This window comes from Eptatretus burgeri, chromosome 17 (genome assembly GCF_056783735.1).
Source record: "Eptatretus burgeri isolate ZD-2024b chromosome 17, Ebu_testis_v1, whole genome shotgun sequence".
NCBI classification, from domain to species: domain Eukaryota; kingdom Metazoa; phylum Chordata; class Myxini; order Myxiniformes; family Myxinidae; genus Eptatretus; species Eptatretus burgeri.
This window is the reverse complement of record NC_140977.1, coordinates 38293048-38318262: the sequence shown is the minus strand read 5'-3', so window position 1 is coordinate 38318262 and position 25215 is coordinate 38293048. Positions and strand designations below refer to the sequence as shown.

General features: G+C 43.0%; 1 protein-coding gene across 1 annotated transcript in view; it reads right to left on the bottom strand.

Moving 5' to 3' along the window:
* The window catches only part of PTCD3 (pentatricopeptide repeat domain 3), a 57333-nt gene that overhangs the window by 13318 nt on the left and 18800 nt on the right, over window positions 1-25215 (bottom strand). Inside the window, exons 5-13 of the mRNA XM_085863051.1 lie at window positions 22751-22819; window positions 22491-22595; window positions 20832-20958; window positions 9261-9349; window positions 8627-8664; window positions 8091-8178; window positions 5735-5795; window positions 4825-4907; window positions 4540-4684 (exon numbers count right to left, since the gene is read on the bottom strand). Coding sequence (XP_085719177.1) covers window positions 4540-4684; window positions 4825-4907; window positions 5735-5795; window positions 8091-8178; window positions 8627-8664; window positions 9261-9349; window positions 20832-20958; window positions 22491-22595; window positions 22751-22819 — 805 coding nt within the window. The remainder of the gene's footprint in view (window positions 1-4539; window positions 4685-4824; window positions 4908-5734; window positions 5796-8090; window positions 8179-8626; window positions 8665-9260; window positions 9350-20831; window positions 20959-22490; window positions 22596-22750; window positions 22820-25215) is intronic.

Here is a 25215-nt window from a genome sequence, read left to right as displayed (position 1 = left end):
CCAAGTCAGATGGAAATGCAGCATCGAGGGCAGCACGGTTTTCAAACCGGGTTGAGTGGTTCACATAAGCAAGGTAATAGTAGAGGCTGTACGCAGGGCAAATAAATTCGGAAACATCAGTGTAATTGTGCATGAATTACACAGATATTGTGGAAAATGAACACATACATATGGGATTTCAAACTGGGTTCCAGGCATCATGAGCCGTGGACTCAGATGGTAACATTAAACTGGACAACATCGATATCCACGAATATTAACCCCATTATTCAGTAATATCCCTTTTCCACAATGTGAAGTTTTGGTCAAGTCCACTCCAATTTCCCAGGCGAAATCCATTGGGGTCAGGTTGCATTAATTTGGTCCATGGCAGAAGAGTCTTGCTGTTCTGTGACAAGTAAGCAAAGCATTGCTTAATGTGTTTGAAGGAAACCAAAATATATATATATATATATATATATATATATATATATATATATATATATATATATATATATATATATATAAATATATAAATAGATCTGAAATAGATACTTCAAAACATCAATCTTTGTCAATCTATTTCAGAGTAAAATGATGCAAAAATTACATTAAATGGTGGATGCTGAGCATGCCTGGAATAAGTTGCAATGTAGTTGCACTGTTAATCATGTTTCATTATGCCATTTTCGCATAAAGTTGGGCAGCTCACAGAGCATGTACTCTTGACCCGAGTCTTTTGTGAATCAGCCAGTCAGGCCCGACATTCAACTGAGGTTAACACACATTTGAAATCTGGTAAGGGTGTCTGCTACAACCCACCTACGTTTTGTCGAAGGACACCTTGGGATATTAAACATAGGCCAATCAATGAATAATTGCAGACAGGTCGCCGGCTTAACGTCTATCCGAAGGGCGACTGACTTTGTGATGCAACACTTTGCCGATGAAGCATTAATCAGAGTTTGTCATCGGGCTGAGAATCAGACCCAGGCAAGACGACTCAAAGGTAAGTGGCAGGATGCTCCATCTTGTTGGACTACTCCTACTGCCAATCTTGGTTGTAAAACCACATGGAAATGGAACTCAACTAACTGAAACTCTGGTAACCATATCTGGAAAACAAGTAGACCATTAGCCGTAAGCTGTATCGTGCAATTTCGTTCCACTCATCGGGGGGAGGGGGGGGTAGACAAAACCTTGATAATATGATAGTATATATCCAAATACATGCAGATCCAAAAGTTCTCCACTCAAATAGCTGCAGTTATTGTGTATTTTCATCTTGAAAATCGATGCATTCGCCGCGCTCTCTCATTTGAATTTCCTCCACACGGATCACGTGACGCCTCGACAGCCAATAGACGCTCCCCCGTGTATTATTCACCAGGACAATGTAGTGAACGAAGAAGTGAAACGTTTTACGCCTGAAAGATGGGATAAATGGAGAGAAAGTGTCAACAAATGGCTCGTCTTAGACGGTCACGTACGACGTTTAGCCGAGAGTGCCGGCGCGGGAAGACCAACTTCGATCATGGGCCTATTGTACCCGGAGTGCCGGTGTAAAGATTTCAAGCTACCCCCCTTTCAAGTTACCTCCCGATAATCTGAAATCGATTTCAAGTTACCTCCGGCGGTAGCTTGAAATCGATTTCTTCCTACCCACTACGATTTCAGATTACCACCCCCCTCAAAACATTTATTTATGTCTATTTACAAAAAATAGTAATTTAATTGATATTGAAAACGAATTGGGGAAAAACCATTGACCACGTGACATCCTTTAAAGAGTTTGCAATGAATTTTGATTTTATTATGAATGATTTTGTTTTAATATTATTATTAATTGAAATCAGTATTTCTCATACAGTTATAGTTTTTGCCACATTTTTATGAAATCCTTCTTCGATATAGTTGATCCAAATAGACATACTGGTATATCTTTTTAACCAACTCAGACGATATTTACAGTTATGGAAACAACGCAATAAAATCAATTTATAAGAAAGGCAATGAAACAGCTTATTTTTAATTCACAATTTCGTTGTGGTCATATGGCAGCTTAGCTGCCGGGGTAGCTCTCATTTCTTGAAGCACGACTGTGTCGCTGATGCAGTGCCCCTCTACCAGTACACACACTGGAACTGGTACTCATTTCGCCGACCTCGGAAGGATGACAGGCTGAGTGTGTAGCCTGGTGTTGGCTCAGTGGTTAGGGTGGCGATTTGGGATCCTAAGGTCCTGAGTAGTGGTTAGGGTGGCGACTTGGGATCCTAGGGTCCTGAGTAATGGTTAGGTTGGTGGCTTGGGATCCTGGGGTCCTGAGTAGTGGTTAGGGTGGTGGCTTGGGATCCTGGGGTCCTGGGTAGTGGTTAGGGTGGTGGCTTGGGATCCTAGGGTCCTGAGTAGTGGTTAGGGTGGCGGCTTGGGATCTTAGGGTCCTGAGTTCAAGCCCCGTCGGCCGCTGAATTAATGCACCGGGGGTTTGACTCAGCCTGTCATCCTTCTGAGGTCGGCGAAATGAGTACCAGTTCCAGTGTGTGAACTGGTAGAGGGGCGCTGCATCAGCGACACAGTCGTGCTTCAAGAAGTGAGAGCAACCCCGGCAGCTAAGCTGCCGCACGACCACCACCACCAGAACGAAATTGTCAATTAAAAATATGCTGTTTCATTGCCTTTCTTATACATTGATTTTATTGCGTTGTTTCCATAATTGTAAATATCGTCTGAGTTGGTTAAAAAGATATACCAGTATGTCTATTTGTATCAACTATATCGAAGAAGGATTTCATAAAAATGTGGCAAAAACTATAACTGTATGAGAAATACTGATTTCAATTAATAATAATATTAAAATCAAATCATTCATAATAAAATCAAAATTCATTGCAAACTCTTTAAAGGATGTCACGTGGTCAATGGTTTTTCCCTAATTAGTTTTCAATATCAATTAAATTACTATTTTTTGTAAATAGACATAAATAAATGTTTTGAGGGGGGTGGTAATCTGAAATCGTAGGGGGTGGGATGAAATCGATTTCAAGCTAACCCCGGGGGTAACTTGAAATCGATTTCAGATTATTGGGAGGTAACTTGAAAGGGGGGGGGGGGTAGCTTGAAATCTTTACACCGGGACCCCGGGTACAATCGGCCCATGATCGAAGTTGGTCCTCCCGCGCCGGCACTCTCGGCTAAACGTCGTTCGTGACCGTCTAAGACGAGCCATTTGTTGACACTTTCTCTCCATTTATCCCATCTTACAGGCGTAAAACGTTTCACTTCTTCGTTCGCTACATTGTCCTGGTGAATAATACACGGGGGAGCGTCTATTGGCTGTCGAGGCATCACGTAATCCGTGTGGAGGAAATTCAAATGAGAGAGCGCGGCGAATGCATCGATTTTCAAGATGAAAATACACAATAACTGCAGCTATTTGAGTGGAGAACTTTTGGATCTGCATGTATTTGGATATAAACTATCATATTATCAAGGTTTTGTCTACCCCCCCCCCCCGATGAGTGGAACGAAACTTGATTTTCAGGCACTTTCTGAGCCATGGATGATGGCCTAAAGGTCCTAAAACCTAGGAGACAGTGAGGCATTCATCACTTGTGTTGTTATTAGGACAGTAAACCCTGAAATATCGCAGGGTTGAATATCATGGTTTTGACCACATATCTCAGCTAAAGCTAAAGATATATGAATACTCGGCAGCCTCTTTGTGTATCGATTTAGTTATATTTCGACCAATCGTGGATTTTGAGCTGAGCTGTGATGGTTATCTCCTACCATGAGCTTTTCGTTGTTTTTGGGCATCGTTAATAATGGAATGGTGCCAAAGTGTAAAACGATAAACAAAAGTGATTCTTTTAATAATATTAAACAAGCCAAATAGATTTTGGTTCAGGTCCGGATCCAGATCCGGCCGATCAGTGGAATACAATCCATAAATTGTTCAGCCTGGTGGAGGTATGGGCTCTTACCAGTGCCGTTCTTGTCTCAATTGTGATGCGTTTCTTTTTGTCTGCTGCAGACTTTCCTCGAAGCTCAGGACCTTAACCCTCTTATTCCCACAAGAAATTGGTTTTAACCGTCACCGCATTTTCCAGGAACATAACCCCCACAATATTTAAGGGTTTACTGTACAATAGTACATTATTTAATGATGATAATGCGAGGTGTGTTCCATGAGCAATATTCAAACAATGACAATGAGGAAGAAAAATAACGACGGACTTACATCAATTATGCAATCGCAAAATGCATACCTGATTACCCAATGCTGTATTTTACACCTTTGTATAAAAGATAACGGAGTCGGTGAAAATTCAGTAATTTATTTTTCACTCCAGGAAAGTAGTCAGAATTTCAGTCAGAAGTATTGCTTTATGAAATAATGGTTGAGAAATAAAGATAGTAGAGAGATCAACCAAAAGGACAGAACTGTCAAACTCACATCTTCTAGAAAGTCTAAAGAGAAGGCCATTTTCGGACTGCGCTGACATTGGACGTGCCATATTTCTAGTTCCGAAACCTCAGCTAAAGATATTACCAACTTACCGATGTCAACTGCAATCATCTCCGAGAACGTCTGCATGGCCAAAGAACGCGATAGCCCACCATATGATCGCAGTGAGGTGAGTATTGAATTGAATGTGTGGACGTTGGGCCGAATGTCCTGTGCTGCCATTTGCTTCAGCAGGTCCTACGTAACATTGTTGAGAAGTGGATGATGAGCTTATCGTCACATTTTTGCCAAGTTTTGGTACGGCATGACATTCAAAGAAAGCCAGAGGTGCTTGAAAGCAGAACCACCCCCCCCACACCCCCCAGGATTCGTCTCACCTGCATGAAAGCCCACATCTCTTCAAAGCTGTTACGTATCATTGGGGCTACTTGAAGCAGTGCCGTGAATATGACGACATCAGCTAGAACATTCAAAGAAACAGTGTTTTATCAAAGCCACGTGCTGCACACAAAATGAAAATGAAACTTCTTGCAAAAAGCATTGCCATTGCTCAACAAAAGGTGTGAATGAGACAAATCAACCAAAGGAGATTCTAGTAACAAGCCTCCAAAAAGGCAAGACGTAAATGCTTAAAGCTATGCACGATAAAATTCACAAAGCACTGAAGTTTCAGGCTTTGCCCTTCGTCGGAGAAAAGAGACGACATAAAAAAGTGGTTGAACAGTGTATACCAAGGTCAATCGCACAGTACAGGATGACTCTCCCATGTTGATCTCTTTTGAATCATCAAAGTTCTTTGTACAACTCTCAAGTGCAAGTGCGAGTGCTCGAGTGTAAAATACGAGGCACATTACGTGCAGCATAATAAGGAGTCGGATTCTCTGTCACAAATTTACACACAGACCCTAAACTGAGATCGTTTTTTAAATCCTCATTAAATCCCACCACCACCCTCACCCCATCTCGCTCCATACATGCAGACTGTTATGTTTCCTTCACTCTTCTCTTTCCTCTCTCTCCTCCTGTTTGTTCATCCCATTATTGCAACTACATGTTGTTTCACTGCCACACTGTAAGTGTGCTGTCTTCTGCCCTTTCCGTTTGAATTCGAGTTTTAGGGTTCTATTCTCTACTGCCTTTTAGCCATCTCACACTTATATGAGCCCACGGTTTGTATACAAACAAAAGCATTCAGATCGGAGAGATCAAAATGAAAGCGTCCAGATGAGATGAAATTTGGAAATGTTATCAAGGAAGTCAGCAACGCCAACCTCGTCAAAAGCTTACCTTGTAACCCTTGTTCTTGCATCTCCACAAACAGCTCTAATGCTCTGTCCCCTGCACCATGCTGGCAAAAGATGCCAAACGTACAGCATTATTACGATGTTAAAGGCACTGCAAGTCAGATAAGTACAAGCAGCTTGCCTCATTGTGAGTAAGATACTGTTTGAATAAAATAATAACAAAAATTTAACTTCGAAAATCTATCGACATATTACATAGAGAAATTGAGGAGAGGGGGGGGGGGATAGTTTTAATTGAGAAAATGAAGTCAATTGTGAAGGTTGGGGTGGGGTGGGGGGAGGGAAGGAGGGCAAGCATATGTCAAAAATGCACATAATTATTGATCCTGGATAAGATTGGTGTGGATAAGATTGGTGTGAATAAGATTGGTGTGGATAAGATTGGATGGGCGTGGATATGATGGGCGTGGATACGATTGGATGGGCGTGGATACGATGGGCGTGGACACGATTGGATGGGTGTTGATAAAATTGGTTGGGTGTGGATATGATAGGTGTGGATAGGGTGGGTGTGGTTACGATTGGTTTGGATATGATGGGTGTGGATACAAAGAACGTGGATACGAAGGGCATGGATACGATTGGATAGGTTTGGATATTATGGGCGTGGATACGATGGGAGTGGATACGGTGGGTGTGGTTATGGAGGGTGTGGTTATGATGGGTGTGGATACGAAGGGCGTGGATACGATGGGTGTGGATAGGGTGGGTGTGGTTATGGTGGATGTGGTTATGATTGGTTTGGATATGATGGGCATAGATACGATGGGTGTGGATAGGGTGGGTGTGGTTATGATTGGTTTGGATATGATGGGCATAGATACGATGGGTGTGGATAGGGTGGGTGTGGATACGAAGGGCGTGGATATGATTGGATGGGTTTGGATATGATGGGCGTGGATATGATGGGTGTGGATAGGGTGGGTGTGGTAATGGTGGGTGTGGTAATGGTGGGTGTGGTTATGATTGGTTTGGATATGATGGGCATAGATACGATGGGTGTGGTTGTGATTGGTTTGGATATGATGGGCATAGATACGATGGGTGTGGATAGGGTGGGTGTGGATACAAAGGGCGTGGATATGATTGGATGGGTTTGGATATGATGGGCGTGGATACGATGGGTGTGTATATGGATACGTGGATACGATGGGTGTGACGGTAAGAATGCACAACACTTTGATCAACCTTTTTGTTTTGTGTATCAACACTTCTACATTTTAATTTTATACAAAATGAAGGCATGTGGAAAAGTGAGACGACATAGGGGAAGAAGGCAGAAGGCAGCACACAAAAAGGCAGCACTGGTGGAAGAAGGGAGCACACTGATGGTGGGGCACTGGGGTGTGAGATAGTGGGAAAACAAGCAGGAAAATTAATGAAAAGTAAAAGAGAAAGGAGGGGAGGAGGGCAGCAACAGGTTTGAATGAGGCCTACAAGTTTATGCAGCGTGGGAAAGGACACACAAACTCAGTATAAAAGGTACACTCGGGCCTGGACAAGTACATAAAAGTGCATTGCATTAACGAATTAACATGGACTATGAACAAAAACAGTAAAGTAAGACAATGCCAGAACAGTGTACGTATGTATGTAGGAATGTATGTATCATCTACTCCTCCGAGAGGATTTGACCAAGGAAGGTGAAACTTTCGGGGATTAATGAGGATACCCTGAAGTTATGCCTGTGCAAATTTTGTTGATTCCATGAGCTTTGTTTAAAAAAAGGATTCCGCAATTTATCGAATCAATTTATCCTTGCCACACACCCAACATGTCCACCAAGTTTCGTCCGAATCTGTCCCCAACGTTTTCAGATATCGTGTTATATATTAGTTTAGCCTTATCTCTCAATGGTGAATAATAAAAAAATTATCAGATCCGGATCCGGATTCGGATCCTCACCAATATTGAATCAATTCTTCATTGTGACACACCCAACATGTCCACCAACTTTCGTCCGAATTCGTCCACAACTTTTTGAGATATCATGCTATATACCATTTTTGGCTCTGTCTCTCAACGGTGAAGAAACACTTCAAAAATTCTAATAGTCGGATCCAGATCTGTATCTTCACCAAAATCTAATTAGTTCGTCCTTGTCACATACCCAACCTGCCCACCAAATTTCATCTGAATCCGTCTACAACTTTTTGAGATATCATGCACACAAAAAAACAGACAAACAAACAAACAGACAGAAAGGGGTGAAAACATAACCTCCCTCACCTTTGGTGGTAGAGGTAACAATGCTTAATGGACAAGGATTTCATGAGAGATTAAGATTACAAAGTCGATCAAAACAAAATGACAGTAAAAAAACAGAACTCTTTGTCCACCTTTACTGTTCCACGTATCAGTGCACGGTAAGAATGAACATCCTTGACATCCATAGCTTTGAAAATACGTTCAGCATGGAAGTTTTCCCTGAATAAAAGAGAGAGAGAAAAAAAGAAGTGGTGTAGTATAAGTGAAAAAATGGGGGGGGGGGGCGGAGGAAAAACAATGGAGTAGAGGAAGAATAGTGAAATATGAATAAGGGTGGGGGGCAGGGGAAAATTAACATGATAGAATGATAAAATTAAGAGGGTGGAGGGGAAGGGGAAATGTAGGACACAGGTTAAAAAAACTGGAAAGGAGATCTTGCCGCGAGATATAAAGATGGATAAAAGAAGGACTCAAGGGCGAAAATTAGATTTGGAGAATGCAAACAGAAAAGAAAGAATAATGGAGGGCAAGAGAACATGAGGGAGTAATGAGGAAAAGTGGGAGGGGAGGAGAAATAAAACATATGGAAGAGAGCATTTGAATCCAAAATGCAGGGGAGTACAGTGGAGAATTAAAAGGAAGAATTCGAACAGACGTGATGTCTTACCTCCATGTGGATTGGGTGGGCCTCATCCAGCGCCTTTCCTGCAGCGCAGACACTTTTGTCAGGATTCATGTACAAACAAAATCAGTGTAATACAAAGTAGACCCAGGATAACAATGCGATCACCAGTCGCTTTGAGTAAACGAAACATGCAGGTGAAGGCAAGACTTTCCATAAGCATGCAAATGATCGAGTCGGTGGTTCCTCTGCGTTTCCGCACATTTGTGCTCCCATTTCCCAGTTGCCCACCAACCACTCTCCCCACCCCATCCAGACATTTGAAGCGTGATTTACCCCCATCAATTTCCGGATCACCAAGAAATCAACTTGCAACTAGAGAATTTGAAGCAGTGATCCTCACAGGAAGTAAAAGCAAAATCTCAATGAGAGCACAATGGAGAAAACACAAAACCTTATATTCATTCCCAAAAAAAATTTACATGATCTGCATTCTCAAAATCATTCCTTTGGTGCAAACTTGAATCAACCAGCCTAATTAAGTCCACTGCAGGGTGAAGGCCTCCCTCAATGTGGAGAATTCTGTTCTCTTCAATGGCAGCACATTGTTGCAAACATTTGAGGGTAGAGGAGGTGATCTGGGGGATGGAGGGTTTATCACATTATGGGTATTACGTACATTTTGTGTTTTAGGATCGAGTTTCGCATCTCCATAGTAGCTCAGCAAATCAAGCAGATGGTTGGTCAGTGGCAAAGGCACAGGGGTTCCTTGGGAGAAAGAAGAAAAAGTCGACAGCCAGTTTAAATGACATTACAAAAACTAAGTAACTCTATATGTCATAAAACTGAGAACTTCATCACTTCTTCATTTTAGGTACTCCACACTCCACATATTCATTACTCACACCACATGGTGGTGGTGGCGGCAGAGGGTATTACAATTTCCTTTTTTTACCTGGACAATACTGAGGTTAAAGCACTTTGCATGGGTAAATTTGTCCTCCCTCCCTTCTCCACCCCACCCCACCCCCGAGAAAAAAAGAAGAAAACAGAAGGGCCTGTAGGTGAGCAAAGGGATGATGGGAGCAGGACATGAGGACGGGGAGGGGGGGTGAGGTAGGAGGGGTTAAAGCACTCCATGCACGGGTAAATTTGTCTTCCTTTCCTTCTCCTTCTTTCCCAAATTATTTATAGTCCGTTTGTGAAGCGACGGGTAGGCTCTGCTATATCGATGGGAGGTAAATGACAGATGAACGCTCGCTCAGTATAAAAATGATCCTTACTTGATAGACTGCCCATGGCGTCAAGCCCAAGGTGGTCTCTCAAAACAGGTGGTCTTTCATTCAATGAACACTCTCAAGACATCCTAGGCTTGTTTGCGACACATCCACTGTAACTTTTGATAAATAACTACGGGATCAAATTCAGTTTTTAGAATAAAGTACATCAATTGATGTCCCTCTTCTTCTTTTTGCATATAGTAAATAGGGGCTCACATGTCCGATTACAAATCAGACAGCCAAGTGACAGCGCTGTCTGTCACGGTCAGGTCAATTGTCTCAAATCATTCATCGAATCATTAATTGAAATCAAATGGAAACAAACCGTTTCATTTTCAAAGAAATATCTATTTTTAATTCTCAATATATGCACCAAACCACCTCCTAATAAAACCACTAGAACGGCAGGCGGTAGAGCACGTACCTCCGTCAGGCTGAACAGTTTACGTGTTGTAGCCCAATGATAGGCCCGATCTGCATCCGTAACTTAAACAAAATCAAATCAGCTTGTTTTTGTCACCGACCCAACTCATCCACAAAGTTTCGTCCGAATCCCTCGATAACTATTTGAGATAACGTGTTATATATTGTTACGGATCTGGAAACCATTTGCATTCAACATCCAGGTCCCAAAAGTCAGTTATCCCGTTAAGTACACGTGTAGTTAGATTCCCTTCCTTTTGTGTAATGGGAGAATCAAAAATGTGCGTTGCGACTTCTTTTTAGTTAGGTTATTAAATGTTTACATCCAACGAACCCTTCAATGAACAACCAACAACCATTCCATTCCCCATCACGATCCACTACCCACCCACTGTCTACAAACACTCTGACTTGCCAAGGCAGGGTCTTGGAGCCGTTCCTTGCCGCTTCCTCCAGCGTCCCAATTCAATCTGGCGGTGGGTCCTTTTTAGCGAGTCTGCAGTAGAGTGAACGGGTTTTTCCAGAATGTCCGAAACCCCACCCAGAAATGGTGGACCCATGGAAGCCCCATCCAATTGGGGTGAACAGTGACGTTGGCTTCACCAAGGCCCCTCCCCTATTGAGGGAATCTATAAAAATGACAGGTGGGGTTGCGAGGGTGTCGTGTTTTTTTGGGTTGCGCTGGAGTTCTTGAGTGGTTATGAGCAGTGGTTACAAGGGGCTGTTACGAGTTCTTAGTTGGGTTTTTGCTGTCATGAAAGGGTTTTTGCTGTCACGAGGGTTGAGCAGAAGGTCATCGAGGCGGCAAACGTGTCTCTGCTGGCCCTCTACAGGGAAGGAAAGAGCGACCCTGACCCCCCTCCGTGGATCCTGGCTATTCACCACCCGAGCTCCACCATGAACCTCGAGTCCACACGTACGACTGGGACCAGGCTGACGACAATTGGCAGCTGCCGCAGCATGGAGTACCCCCTTTCTCCGACGGCCAGGTACCCATCCGGACTCTGAACCCTACCTCGTCTCCCTCTCATCGGCTGGAGGGTCCAATAAAGAACTCTGGGTTTCTTTTCTTTTTGTGTGTGTGTCTGCATGTGGGCCCGTCTTGTAAGTAGAACTGAGTAAGTGTTTTTGCCGATTGTAAATATTTCCCTGATTGCATATTCGCATCAAGTCTGGCCTTTGTCTTTATTTTACTGTAAATAAAATAATTGTAGAAATATTCCAAGTCTGTTTCCGTCCTCTCTTGTATTGGTCCAGCATGGTTTGCTCCCCCGATTGGGGTTTACCTGATTTCCGCGAACCCTGGAGAAAAGGAGGGGGTAGACCACAACCCCAATTGAGACGTGACCCCTTTGAGCCGTGGCGGAAAGGTGGCGGGGTCATGTAATGAGTAATGAGGGATTCGTTCCCTCACTCCCCTTCCAATGAGCCAAAGAAGCAGGCCATATTGGGATGTAAGAAATTTTGATTGAAAATTATATCGAGAGTGGTTGCCAATTGAGAAATGACAGAAGGGATAAGAGTGGCATGAGTGGATTTGGGTGATTATTGAAAAAAAGTGGTGGAGACATTACGGGCAGAGCGTTAAACACGCCTGAAACAAGTGGATGACAAAGAGTGGCTTGTTTGACAAAGGACTGAAATACCTGGTTGGAACCATGCAGAGGTTCCATGGGGCTGGTGAAGAGATTTTGATATTTTGTTTAAATTGGTGGAAATAAACGATTAGGGCAGTATATGGAGGAGGCCAGCGGACGATTGACGTAGTGACAAATTAATTGGGGTTTGATGAAAAAGTGTATCAGTTAAATTTGATGACCAAGTGGGATCTGATGGACTGGTGTTTTTGTTTTCACATAAAAGTGAATGGTGTTGGATGATGTTGTGGACTGGGTGTGTGACACTGTGGAATGAATGACTAAAGTGTTTGGGTGAATGGCGTGGTTGTGCGAATGAGGAGAGCGAGTGTGAACAACGTACCCTGTCGGAAGGAGTCTCAAAACCAAGTTAGTGTAGGTTAGGGGGACTTGGAGGATTTGACATGGATTCTGGCTGCTGTTCCATTGTGCAGGCAGACTGCTAAGGGGTAGGTGCAGGCCAAGGTATGGTGGTACTGGCTGGGAGTGTGACATGGTATTGGAAGTTGGTGAGTCGGGAGAGAGGGCACCAGGGCTTTGGGGGTTCCTGGCAGGTGAAGGCTGTCGGAGGTGCCAGGAGAGCACGGTAGGGTTCAGTGCCAGGAGAGCACGGTAGGTTTAGTGCCAGGAGAGCACAGTATAGGTGCTAGGAGAGCACAGTATGGGTGCAAGGAGAGCACCGTATGGGGGCTAGAGAGCCACCCCTTAGTTAGGAGTGCCAGAAGCACGCTCAGGTGAACCCCAAGGTCGCTGGGTGTCCTTCACCCCCGACTGGAAGCAGGCAAAGAGGTCTAGTAGTAGTCACACTCCCCAGCCAGCGAGTTATGCCTAGCACCACCAAATAAAAAAAGACCAATAAGGGCCTTGCCCAGGTTGAATAGAATGGGACAGTGTGCCAGGTCAGGAAAAATGGGTCATTAGGGTCATTCTAGCCATAGCAGAGTTTGTTGCATTGTCAAGAGCAAAAAGTAAATGGTTAGGTTCGATCGACTCTCCTCCACACCATTCATGTGTGACACCTCCTACGACTAGTGTTGATGGGAAAATTTGTTCGCAGGGGCCAGGCTAGGTCACCCTCTCTAAGTGCCAGAGAAGCCACCAGTATGTCATGAGCACACACTCACGAAGATAACGTTTGAGTAAGAAACACACCATCCTGTCTGTAAAAGAAGAAAAAAAGGGAAGAAAGAAAAAAGGAACGTATGAGGAAGACCATACCAAAACAAGTCCTGCCAAAGCAAGTCAGGCAAGGAAGGTTAAGGGTACACTCCATCTCACCTGGTCTGAGATCATCACAACCATTTGCGTCCTCAAGAACACCTCCAAACTGCATTTGCTTATCATCGATATCACCGTGCCACCATTGCTGTGTCGCCTGCTATCCAATGCAGGGCTTGTTGCCTGCTGCTGCTTGTGAGTAGGCCATATGGGCCGAAGATTCAGTCCATTTTGTGGGCCGTTGCAGCAGAAGATTCGTGCCATTTTGTTGGCTCAGTGGGCCGAAGAACTCTTTGTGAGATTAGGCCATTGGGCCGACAACTCACCTGGTGAGAGGCCAATAAGGCCACGAAGTGAGGAAACCCTCAGGAGTGAATGGACAACACTGCTGGGAGGGGCATGAAGGAGCGAAGACGTGAAAGAACTTTGAACCTTTGAATGTCCTGCTCCTATGCAAATATTGAATGTCCTGCTCCATAATTAGAATGTTAAGTCGTGTGCATAGAGTGTGAATTTGTTTGTTAGATTGGTGACCCGACACACTAGGATAGGGACATGCCAATCTTACTGTGACACTTTGGTTTTTGGAGTTAAGTGCTTCCCATGTTGTGGGTTAGAATAAATGGGAGATCTGTGCTGTACGTTAGACAGGGCCATTGCCATGGGCTGCCCCAGATGGAGGCTCGGGAAAGCCTCGGGAGAAAGGTGGGGGTAGTGTTGCGGAAATGGCCCTTAGTGTGTTACTAATTATAGGATTAGCCCAGATCCCCCATTAAGTGCATGTTTAGCCAGGTTGTTCGATAATTTGACGTTACATGTGTCGGGAGGTGTCACAGGCTGTTATTTGTTTGTGCAGTGGTGGTGTACCGAGAGTTTCTTCTTCTTCCTTCCACTCTCCAGACAATAGTCCCTGCCCAGCGCTGAGAGGGGAAGTGGCCTCGAGAAGGAAGTGAAACTGAAGGGAGGAGCCAGTGGGCTTCGAGGAGAGCGAGCAAAGGAAAGGCAGTGGTGGATTTGCCGGGAGAGAAAACTGAACCTGAGCGTGCCGAGTCTGCGATCGGCAGTGGTGAAACTGAGCGCCGAGGTGGGGCGCGATCGGCTTTTGTGAGGAGCACATCGACAGGTTCATCCTGAGTCCAGTGACGGAGCCTCTGACTGTGCCTACTCACCTCACGGCTCGACGACGTCTTGGAATCCCATGGACCCAGCCTGCGGAGCCCAACACCTCAATTTGGCCTGGTCTGGTGAACAGGCCAGGCCTGGACTTGTATGCTGGACCTTGTGCGAAACCAGCTGAAACCCACCATCGATCTGACGGTCTTGTGCCGTCGACCTTACGCGGGGTCAGAACGCGCAGAGGCCGCGTGCGTGGGCGGTGCGACAAAAGGAGGACGAGCGCCATCTTGCCACGAGTGTTTGAGCTTGGGCGCTCGAATCTGTGGACATCGGCTTGTCACGAGCCACATTCGTGCCTTTGACACTTTCCTCTCGTCCATCAAACATCACCAAGTACTCTGTGTCTTGTCTGCATGCTGTCCATGTCTTGTTTGCATGTCGTCTAAGGTTTATCTCGTTATAGTTCCCTTTGACACCCGTAATCCGTAGCTCCCTTGTTAAGAACGGGTTATAGATTGATTATAACATTGTCGTGAATGCTTTGCTTGTGTCGTTTTTCCCGATGTGTCACCCAATAAATTTGGCTGATTCGTATGAAGTTGCCGCTTTGAATTAATTTGTGCCACGCCGAGGAACGATCCGCTCGATTTGGATATAAAAACCAAAATGGTTACAGACTGGCAGAATTCGCTCGGTCTCTGACAAAACCAGTCTGTAACCGTGGTCTATTTCCACAACTGGTAAGGTCCAGGGGTACATTGTTATCACGATTCAAGACGCGTGACCCGAGGCCTGTGCCAAACCAGCCGGCGTTATAATCCCGGAGATGGCGGTGGTTAGGGTGGCGCCAAATCTGTAAAATTTGGCTGTCGAGAGTAGGGTGCGAAAACCCAAACTGGTTACGGATAGTGATTGACCAATCATTCGAAACCCCCCCCCCCTCCCGCCGCTGAATCCTCAACAATATATTCAATTTTGTTAAAAAAAACTAACAAAAAAAATGATCTATTTTTGGCCAGGTGCAAAAAACAAGCTCAAATGAGCTAAGATCCTCATCCTCTTAATGATGACGTCATAAAAACGAATATGACGTCATTGTGATGTATCAGGTTTGCGATAAATTATCTGTGTTAATGCCCGGCTTGATTCCCGCAAACAAAAATTCAAACAGCTTGCCTAGTTTCAGAGATAATGGTATAGGCGATTTCCATTAGCGGCGATATTATGACGTCAACTTTTTTTTCTCGAAATAATTTCCAAAATAGGAGATGGCTACTGCCTGCGCGTGGGCTCTCTGCATATACATGGCAAGTTTCAGGAAGATCCGATGAAAACTCTGGGTTGTGAAACAAAAAACGGGAATGATGTCATAAAAATTGATATGATGACACACTGATGTATCTATCATATGTGCGGTAATTCATCTCTGCTAATGCCCTGCTCGATTCCCACAAACAGAATTCAAAAAGCTTGCCTAGTTTCGGAGATAATTTTTTTAGGCGATTTCCATGAGTGGAGATATTTTGAAGTCATAATTTTTTTTTCTCGGAGGAATTTTCAAAATCGGAGATGGTTAGTGTCTGCGCAGGGTATTTTTACATGTATATGCCAAGTTTCAGGAAGTTTCGATGAAAACTGTAGGTTGTGAAACAAAAAAGTCCACAAGAAGAAGATGAACAACAACAACGTGAGTAAGACTTAGAGATCCTCCATGTGGATCCAAAAACAGGTAAAAACTTATTTAAAACAAAAAAATAAGGCTAAAAATAAATTCCTGACCCTCAAAAAAACCCCAAAAATATTTTTCATAAGAAAAAAGAAAAAAAAACAAAAAAAAAGAAAATTGTGGTGGGGTGGGGGGGGGGGGAATTGATTTTTGAGTCTGTACGGAATAATTTGTATAGAATGTGAGTCTGTATGTTATCATGTATTACGTGTTGTCTGCCTCACATGATAACGATAATAGTGTTATTGATTTTGTCTGACGTTGCTAAAAAAAAAAAATCGTCATAACATGATGTATCAAATAACAAAGACTAAAGAGTTACTGTCAACATCATCATTATAAAAATAGCGACATTGAGTTAGAAATGAGAATGATGTATGAATAAAAAAGTACATCATCATTGTAGTGTTGCAAGCATAGTATTCAAACTAGACAGTACCCGCCTGTAGGGCGGGGAGGGAATGAGGGGAGGGAATGGAAAGGCAGGGTTAGGGTTAGGGTTAGGGTTGGGGTTGGGGTTGGGGTTAGGGTTAGATAACCCTAACCCTAACAACTAACCCTAACCCTGCCTTTCCATGTTTGTTTGTCCTTTATAGACGGCCAAACCATTGGATACAATGAGATACCTAAGCTGTTACGGTTGGGGTTAGGGTTAGGGTTAGATAACCCTAACCCTAACAACTAACCCCAACCCTCAACCTAACCCCAACAGCTTTGGTATCTCATTGTATCCAACGGTTTGGCCGTCTATAAAGGACAAACAAACATGAAAAATTGACGTGTTAGTCAATTTAGGACATCATAACTCGAAAACCGGAAGTCGGAAGTTAATGTCGTCAATCAACTGTGTCATTTGATTTTGATTATCTGTCGAATGGCGTTGGTCCCGTCTCGATCGGATGAAATTGACCCGGTGACCTTCACCCCCTTGACCCCGTGACCTTTGACCTTGAACTTGACCCCCCTATGTCCGTTCTCATGTCCCAAGGATCACTCATGCCAAGTTTCATCTCATTCCATCCAACGGTTCGGCCGCCTATAAAGGACGAACAAACAAACAAACACATTCAATTTTTTTAGTATAGTCGATATATGAACAATTTTGTTTTTATGGTTCATAAATTTTGAAAGAATATATCTGATTTTATTTTCAAAAATACCCCCAAGAGGGAGTGCTGGTCATCTCTGCCAGAGGTCGAAAGTAACTCTGTGCCAGACTGGAATAGGGGCAGTTCATAAAGTACGTACGCTCTACTTCCGGGTTTCAAAACCACCCACCCCCCTCTGTATGCAGGCTTGTGACCATCCACCCACCCCCCTCATACATCGCTAATCGCTTGCAAAGCCAGCAGTTCCTTATGAACAGATGTTTGTAAGCTATGACGATGCAGTCCCTCGCGGTGTAATTTACCTTTTTCTTTTAATATCACAGCATGTCAATTTTGAAAATAAAAGTACAAATTGACATTCAAAACAATGTTTATGTCATAAATGAAAGTAAGTGTGCATATAAACTTGTGTTCCATTGTTTTAGTTAAATCTGACAAAAGCTTCAAATGTAATATTTGTCTCGGAGAGTTCCGGTTCTTAATTTTTTTAATACTTTTTTTTTTGTATGTAAGTGCCAGAGAAGCCACCAGTATGTCATGAGCACACACTCACGAAGATAACGTTTGAGTAAGAAACACACCATCCTGTCTGTAAAAGAAGAAAAAAAAGGGAAGAAAGAAAAAAGGAACGTATGAGGAAGACCATACCAAAACAAGTCCTGCCAAAGCAAGTCAGGCAAGGAAGGTTAAGGGTACACTCCATCTCACCTGGTCTGAGATCATCACAACCATTTACGTCCTCAAGAACACCTCCAAACTGCATTTGCTTATCATCGATATCACCGTGCCACCATTGCTGTGTCGCCTGCTATCCAATGCAGGGCTTGTTGCCTGCTGCTGCTTGTGAGTAGGCCATATGGGCCGAAGATTCAAAACAATGTTTATGTCATAAATGAAAGTAAGTGTGCATATAAACTTGTGTTCCATTGTTTTAGTTAAATCTGACAAAAGCTTCAAATGTAATATTTGTCTCGGAGAGTTCCGGTTCTTAATTTTTTTAATACTTTTTTTTTGTATGTACGTACTTTATGAACGGCCCATACGGGGAATCAGAACGAAGTTTGAAGGGCTATAAAATCGGAACGAGAGCAAATTTCAAAAAAATGGCTCGTGTTGTTCTAGATAATAGTCCATAGTATCTGAATCACTAATAACATTTGATCTCTCTTGATAAATGAGGGAGGAGATACGATTTGAAATCGACGATTTTCGCAACTTTGACAGCCTCGTGACGTTGACCTCGACATTGGACGACCTTGTAAGTTATATCGTTGTGCATGTCTCATCGACCTCTATCCATTCCACTATTGGTTATTTGTCTCCACTCGGTATGATTGTGGACGGACAGACGTACGTACGGACGGACAGACAGGCTTCGAGACTGGGTTTATTAGGTCATCTCTACTGAGATGATAGAGATGACCTAAAAACAAAGGAATATTAGGGGGGTATGAAAGATAGTTCGTCCTCCCCATCCTACATGAAGGGGGGAGATGCATCCCCCCTACCCCCCCCCCAGGAACTATGCCCATGCCAACCACAATTTTTCTAAAACAGGCTGACCAGGTATGGCATATTACAGAATACTTAATTTTCAGGTATGATAGATTTACCCCCTGCCATGTAAATTTTTACCCCCGGAGTTGGACATTGCACGTAATGGTGAACTTCCTCAGTGAACTTTGCACCTTTTTATTTCAAATACAAGTTTCAAAAACATTACGCTGTTGATGTGGTCATTGGAACATCACTCGGAAGTCATAGACACCAACTGACAAAGATCCATTCAAGTGGGAACTGACCTGTACTTTCGTTCATGACCCTGGATTGCAGTCGTTGGAGAACGTGCTAGGTTAGGCACCACAAACGATATATAGTGGGGCAGATAGCAATTTTTGAGAGGAATCGTGCAAATGATTAATACAAGCATCAAATTTGGTACATTTGTTGTCCAGGGGGTTCTAATCAAATCTGCCTGATTGGCCATTTGAAAATCCAAATTTTGAAAAAAAAAAAAAAACTTCAAAAAAGTCAAGACCACGAATCAACGTTGGATGCTGGCTGAGATTGGTGAATGTTTCAGAAACATCATCAAAGACGTTCCAAGTCTGCCATGCAGTTTTCTTCCCTTTACCGCGGAAGGCAGACACGACGTCACATCCAGTGAATGCATGGAAGTATGGGATCCCTCTTGCTTTCTCAGGCCCTATTGCAGAAACTACCTCATGGACTGGAATCCATCGTGCCTTGGCTCCTTGGCCAAAGGCAATCCACATGTTCTCAAGACCTAGTTCCTGTAAGGATGGCAGTACAGATATTGCTATGACTAGTACGTCCGTGTCATTAGCCTTAATGATAATGGACTTGCTACCATCCGTTGTTGCATCCCTGGCATGTACAAATATTCGAGTGTCAGCTTCTTCATGACAACATGGAGACACAGCATCCAGTGACTTCCTTGTGTTGCTAATGGCATCTTCTCGTTTTGTGACAATGACTGTGCTTGTCGTCTGTGCTTCACACATCTTTTCCGCAAGGAAGTGAAACAGTTCAGTCTTGTTGCTGTCATCTCGAAGAAAGCTTCTCCAGTTACTTGGGGTCTTACTGGTTCCTGTCACTCTTCTTCCGATTCCTTGCCCCCTTTTCGACCTTGCCTCAGACTTCAGACTTGACTTCTTGTACACATCAAACACTATGTCCATCCTCTCGTACCTGGCACCATAGGATTCCTTTGGGATGATGTCTTCTTTAGCATCGTCATCAAATATCTTTGAAGTGCGTGGAGGTAGGGCATTGATAAGTGCTGAGCCATCAATGATGACTGCATCTCCCCTTGGTTCTCTGTCTGGGATGTTCACTTGTGCTTCAAGAATTTCAGGCAGCTGTGACTTCAATTTTTGTTGAAGTTTTTTTTTTTTCAAATTTTTTAAAATTTGGATTTTCAAATGGCCAATCGGGCAGATTTGATCAGAAAGCCCTGCAGAACAGAAATGCCAAATTTGATGCTTGTATCATAATTTGCACGATTTTTCTACTATCTACTACACTAATACGTACACCAAAGGGAAGGAAACCCCAAAGGTGTGTATTCCCTCTGACAGTATGATTGGATTACCATGTTCAAAAACGGTTGCACAAGTGTCACTGATGATGGATCTGGAAGCACATCCACGTCCACAACAGAAGAAAACATTGAAGGAGTCCACACCATTATTCTGGATAACCGACGGTCGACTATTGACGAAGTGGCACAACACCTGAACATCAGTCATGGCTCTGCACGTGAAATCATCAACAACCATAATGATCCCCCGATACCCAAATAATATAGCCGTATACCAATGTGGATCGGGGGAGTGCTCGTCACACTCCACATGTTTCGATTTGCCCGTCGATCACATCACGTGCCTTCTGTTTGAATGGTTTGCATTCACAGGAACAATGCACTGTTTATGCATGCTTTGGGCGTGTAAATATCGGTGAACAGAACTTTTAGCTCAGTAAAGATCTTAAAACGTTTCAAAATATTTAAATTAAATTTTCTAAAAAATTCTCACCTGACTGACCCAAATAGTCTCCGGTCTGAAATTGGACAAAACATTTTTGTTTGGCCTAAGGTTGGATATTTTAGGCTCTTATCAGCTACCATAGCAGCACCTTTAAGGAAATCTTGTGGATCAAAACGGATTCACCAATCTGTGAGAACATAACGTTCAGACAAGATACTGTTCCTGTACCAACCTTCTTGAAGGAGCTTGTCGTAGGCATCAACTGCTTCTTGAAAATTCCGCATCAAGATATGTTCCTCAAAGTCCAAAAGAGGTTCCTGCTCACCTTCCTGCCTTTTCAGTATCGTGGGCATAAAGGCCTTTCCGCAAGAAACAGGAAGTTGCAATGGTCAAGCATTTTACACACATATTACCGAATAAATCAAATTATTCAGTATACTACAATCACGTTGTGGAATCAACATGCTTGACTTCCCCTTGTCCAGAGAAAAAGAGAGTATGTATTCCATCCCAGTCTAGTCTCATCACTGCATGCTTGTTCTTTCACTGTGTGGGGAATATAGGTGTTGGTAATATTAAATGCCTGCATGCGATTCTGGTGACACTATACCAAAGTTGTGTGTGAAGGTTATGACAGGAATTTGTGATTTGACTGTGGTGCCAGAACACAGTGGAGTTACTCTAACAAAAGACACTATGGGTGTTTATCATACGGGACATGCATCTCAACTGAGCTGAAGTCCCTCCGAGGGACGGTGCACTCATTGATGCAATTCCCTTCTGGCAAAGCACCAGGGCAACGGTTTATAGTTTGACCAGGAATCAAACCCAAGCAAGAGCTGCTGAAAGAGGCAAGTATATCTCCGTGCCAGACACAGCCCTTAGACTCAACTCGCAATCATCTTTCTTGGATATTTTTCTTCTCTTCAGTACATTAATGGAGGTTTCTATTAAAGTTTCTAACTTTCTGTGAGGCTTACAATAATTGTCTAACCAAAAATAAGAACAAGATGAAATGCATTGGAATGTATCATGTGTTGTGTTTGCTAAATTTTAACATTTTACCTTTGAACTGTAGAACAAGAGATGAAAACTCAAGGTTGTATGTGTATGTGCAATAAGCCTGGTGTTGGCTTCACAGTTAAGATTGCTGGCTTAAGATGTTAGAGTCCTGAGTTTGAGCCCCTATTGTGCTGTTGAAATACCATCTGAGGTCGGTTAAATGAGTACCAGCTTAGTGGGGTAATAAGCCATTTGAGTATCCTGCGTCGGAGTGGCGACCTGTCCAGGACTGTAATCCTTATCCAAATGAAACTGCTTCAGCAGCCCTATGAGCCTCATGGCGTGAAAGGAAGTTTGTACGTACGATACATTATTCTGCATTCGCAGATACCTTTGATTTAAAAGCGTTTTTGGAAGCTCATGTCAGTGGGATAAAATTATATTATCATCTTTTTTTGCTAGAGTAAATTTAAATGCCGTTGACACTTATTAAAATAAGATTAATGAACCAGGCCAAGCAAAATGATCAACAACACGTAAGTAACTTGATGAGAGAGACAGAAAGAGAGAGAGACAGAAAGAGAGAGAAAGAGACAGAAAGAGAGAGAGAAAGAGACAGAAAGAGAGAAAAAGAGAGAGAAAAAGAGAAAGAGAAAGAGAAAGAGAGAGAAAAACAAAAGGATAGCAAGGTGAGGGGTGGAAGTGGGGTTCGCAAAGAGAATGATATATAAGATTATAATCTGTGCTGGTCTGTCTGTCTGTCAGTTTGGGGTGGGCTGACACAAGCGGAAGTCAAAGGCAGTGGAGCCCTTAGGAGCAGAGGCTTGCTCTGGGATACTAACTTCACTTAAACTGGCAAAATTTATTGCACATTTAAACAAACACCCACCGGGATGAGAGGTTCAGCTTGCTCTTTGTTGAACAGCTGAGGATAGTTCCGCACCACATACTCTGCCGCTAGCCTTCCCGACTCACGAGCTTGCAGAAAAATTCTCTGCAACAGAACAGCACAGCAGCTCAAACAAACTTTATAGGCACTACGAGTAAAGAACTCCCTTCCAACACAAACATAGCAAAATTCCCAGGATGCCTTAAATGACAAACAATGTTAGTCAACAGAAAAAAAGAAAGTGACAAAGATTGTTTTACGTGGTCACGTATGCCGTAGGGGATGAGGTACGGGTCATCCTTGAAGACATATGGAGACTCCGATGGATCCTGAAAGTAGAATTACACATCACCGACAAACAATACACACTGCCAGATGTTAATTCTAGATAACGAGTGCCATGTGTGATGCATTTACTACACCAAAATGGAGGACGTGCAATAAAACCCAAGAAGGTTGGGTCCCATTTACCAAAACAAAACTCAAGCAGCCAGAGCTTCAGGCAAACATTAGGCAAAGGTAGATGTCAGCATCACAAATTCTTTATGAACTAGAGTTCATAGAACACGATACCCCACAAATTGTTCAAGTATATACTTCAATTTTAATAAAATAATAATTTTAAAGACAGTTAAAAAAATCGTGGAAATTTAGTGCTGTTGAAGCAGTCTTATACATCACCTTCATACACCACCATACAGAAAAGGTCAAAGTACTGAAAAACTGGAGGCTCTTCGAAGTAGGATGAAGGTGATTTGTGTTCTAGAGTGTTCAAGTATATAATTCAACTTAAAGAAAGGGTTGAAGATGTTTAAAGGCTTAAAAATAAATTCTGGGTTTTACCGCCATTGACGCAGTGCCCATTACATCACCCCATCTAACATGTTACATTAGTTATTCGGGCCTGTTGTTTGTGTCCTTTATGACATCCTTAAAAGCAGTAAGTTTCCTGTTTGGAATGACTGTCAATTTTGTTTGACTGCCTAGGCACCAGACAGACAGACAGAGTAGAAATATTGTCTCACTCTTCTCTATACATGTGTGATCGAGTCGAATCCAGAGACAAAGTGGGGTTCAACTGCAGATTTGTCTTCCGATTCATGTTCCGATTCGTGCTCAAAATATAACATTAAATTAAAATAAGTTGTTCCTCGATAATCTACTCTACCGGTCAGAATTTTTACAACACCCCCATTTTTCCAGTTTTTACTGAAATTTAAGCAGTTTAATGCTTCAATGCACTGAAATTAAAGCATAGAACAAATAAACAATTGCAGATAAAAAAGAAATCATGGAATCGTTTTGTTGAACAAAATTTCATCTAAATTTTTGACTCGTCAAAGCAGCCACCATTTGCAGATATAACAGCCGAACATACTCGTGGCATCCTTTCTACAATGGAAATCAAATATTGTTCGGAAAGTTCTTCCCAACACTGTTGCAGAAGTTCCCACAAATGTGTTGCACTTGTAGGTTGCTTTGCTTTCACCCTTCTGTCCAGTTCATCACAAACCAGCTCGATGGGGCTAAGTGTGGAGACTGTGCTGGCAATTCCATGATTTGAAGCCTACCGTCTTGTTCTTTTCTTCTTCGGTAGTTCTGACATAGCCTGGAGGTATGTTTTGGGTCGTTATCTTCCTGTAGGATGAACCCCTGTCCAACGAGGCATAGACCAGAGGGTATTGCATGGTGCTGCAAAATGCTGTGGTAGCCCTTTTGGTTCAGGGTGCCAGTCACTCTGTGCAAGTCGCCGACTCTGGATCCAGCAAAAGAGCCCCAGATCATCACGCTTCCTCCTCCATGTTTGACAGTTGGTGTCACACACTGAGGAACCATCCTTCGCCAACTCGATGGCATACAAAAACCCTGCGTGATGAACCGAAGATTTCAGATTTTGATTCATCGGTCCATTAGACCTTCATCCAGTTTTCAGTAGTCCACTGGCGGTGCTTCATGGCCCAGGCAAGCCTGTTTTTCTTATTTTGCCATCTTAGCAATAGCTTTCTTACTGCCACTCGACCTGTCGAACCTGCAACTCAAAGTCTTCTCTTCACAGTTGAAACTGAGACTTCCTTACTTCGACCAGTGTTAAGCTGTGCTTGAAGCTGTTGTCCTGTGAGCCGTCCATCACGTAAGCTGTTGACTCTCAGAAACTTGTCATCAAATTGTGTTGTGGCTTTGGGTCTGCAAGACCTCTTGCTGTCAGAGTTTCCTCCAGTTTCCAAGTGCCTTTTGATGGTGTAGGAAACTGCACTCACAAGCACCTTGGCTTCTTTGCAATTTCTCTTCAGGAAAGACCGACACTTTCAAGGGTTATAATGATCTGTCTGTCTTCCTTTGTTAATTGTCTTTTTCTCGCTATTATGATAGCAACATACTACTCGCTGCAGTGCAATATTGTCCAAATAATGCTTCAGAGGGTGAAGCAACACAGTCTGTTCCAACACTGCTTTTATACAGAGGGTTTGTAACCTATCAACAAAAGTTGGGACACCTGTAGGAATTGTTTGCATCAAATTTCAAGGCTTAATTTACTTCTATTGCTGTATAACAGCTGCAGTTGTTAACCCATTACTTGTTCCCTGAAAAGGGCCTTTTTTAACAACTCTGAAATTTACATTATTTTTCAGTTTTTGGTAACCTCAACTTTCTTTTTTATCCTCTGGCAGTTTACCGCTTAGCTTTGTACCATTTCAGGTTATTCACTGGACTTGAACTGCTTAAA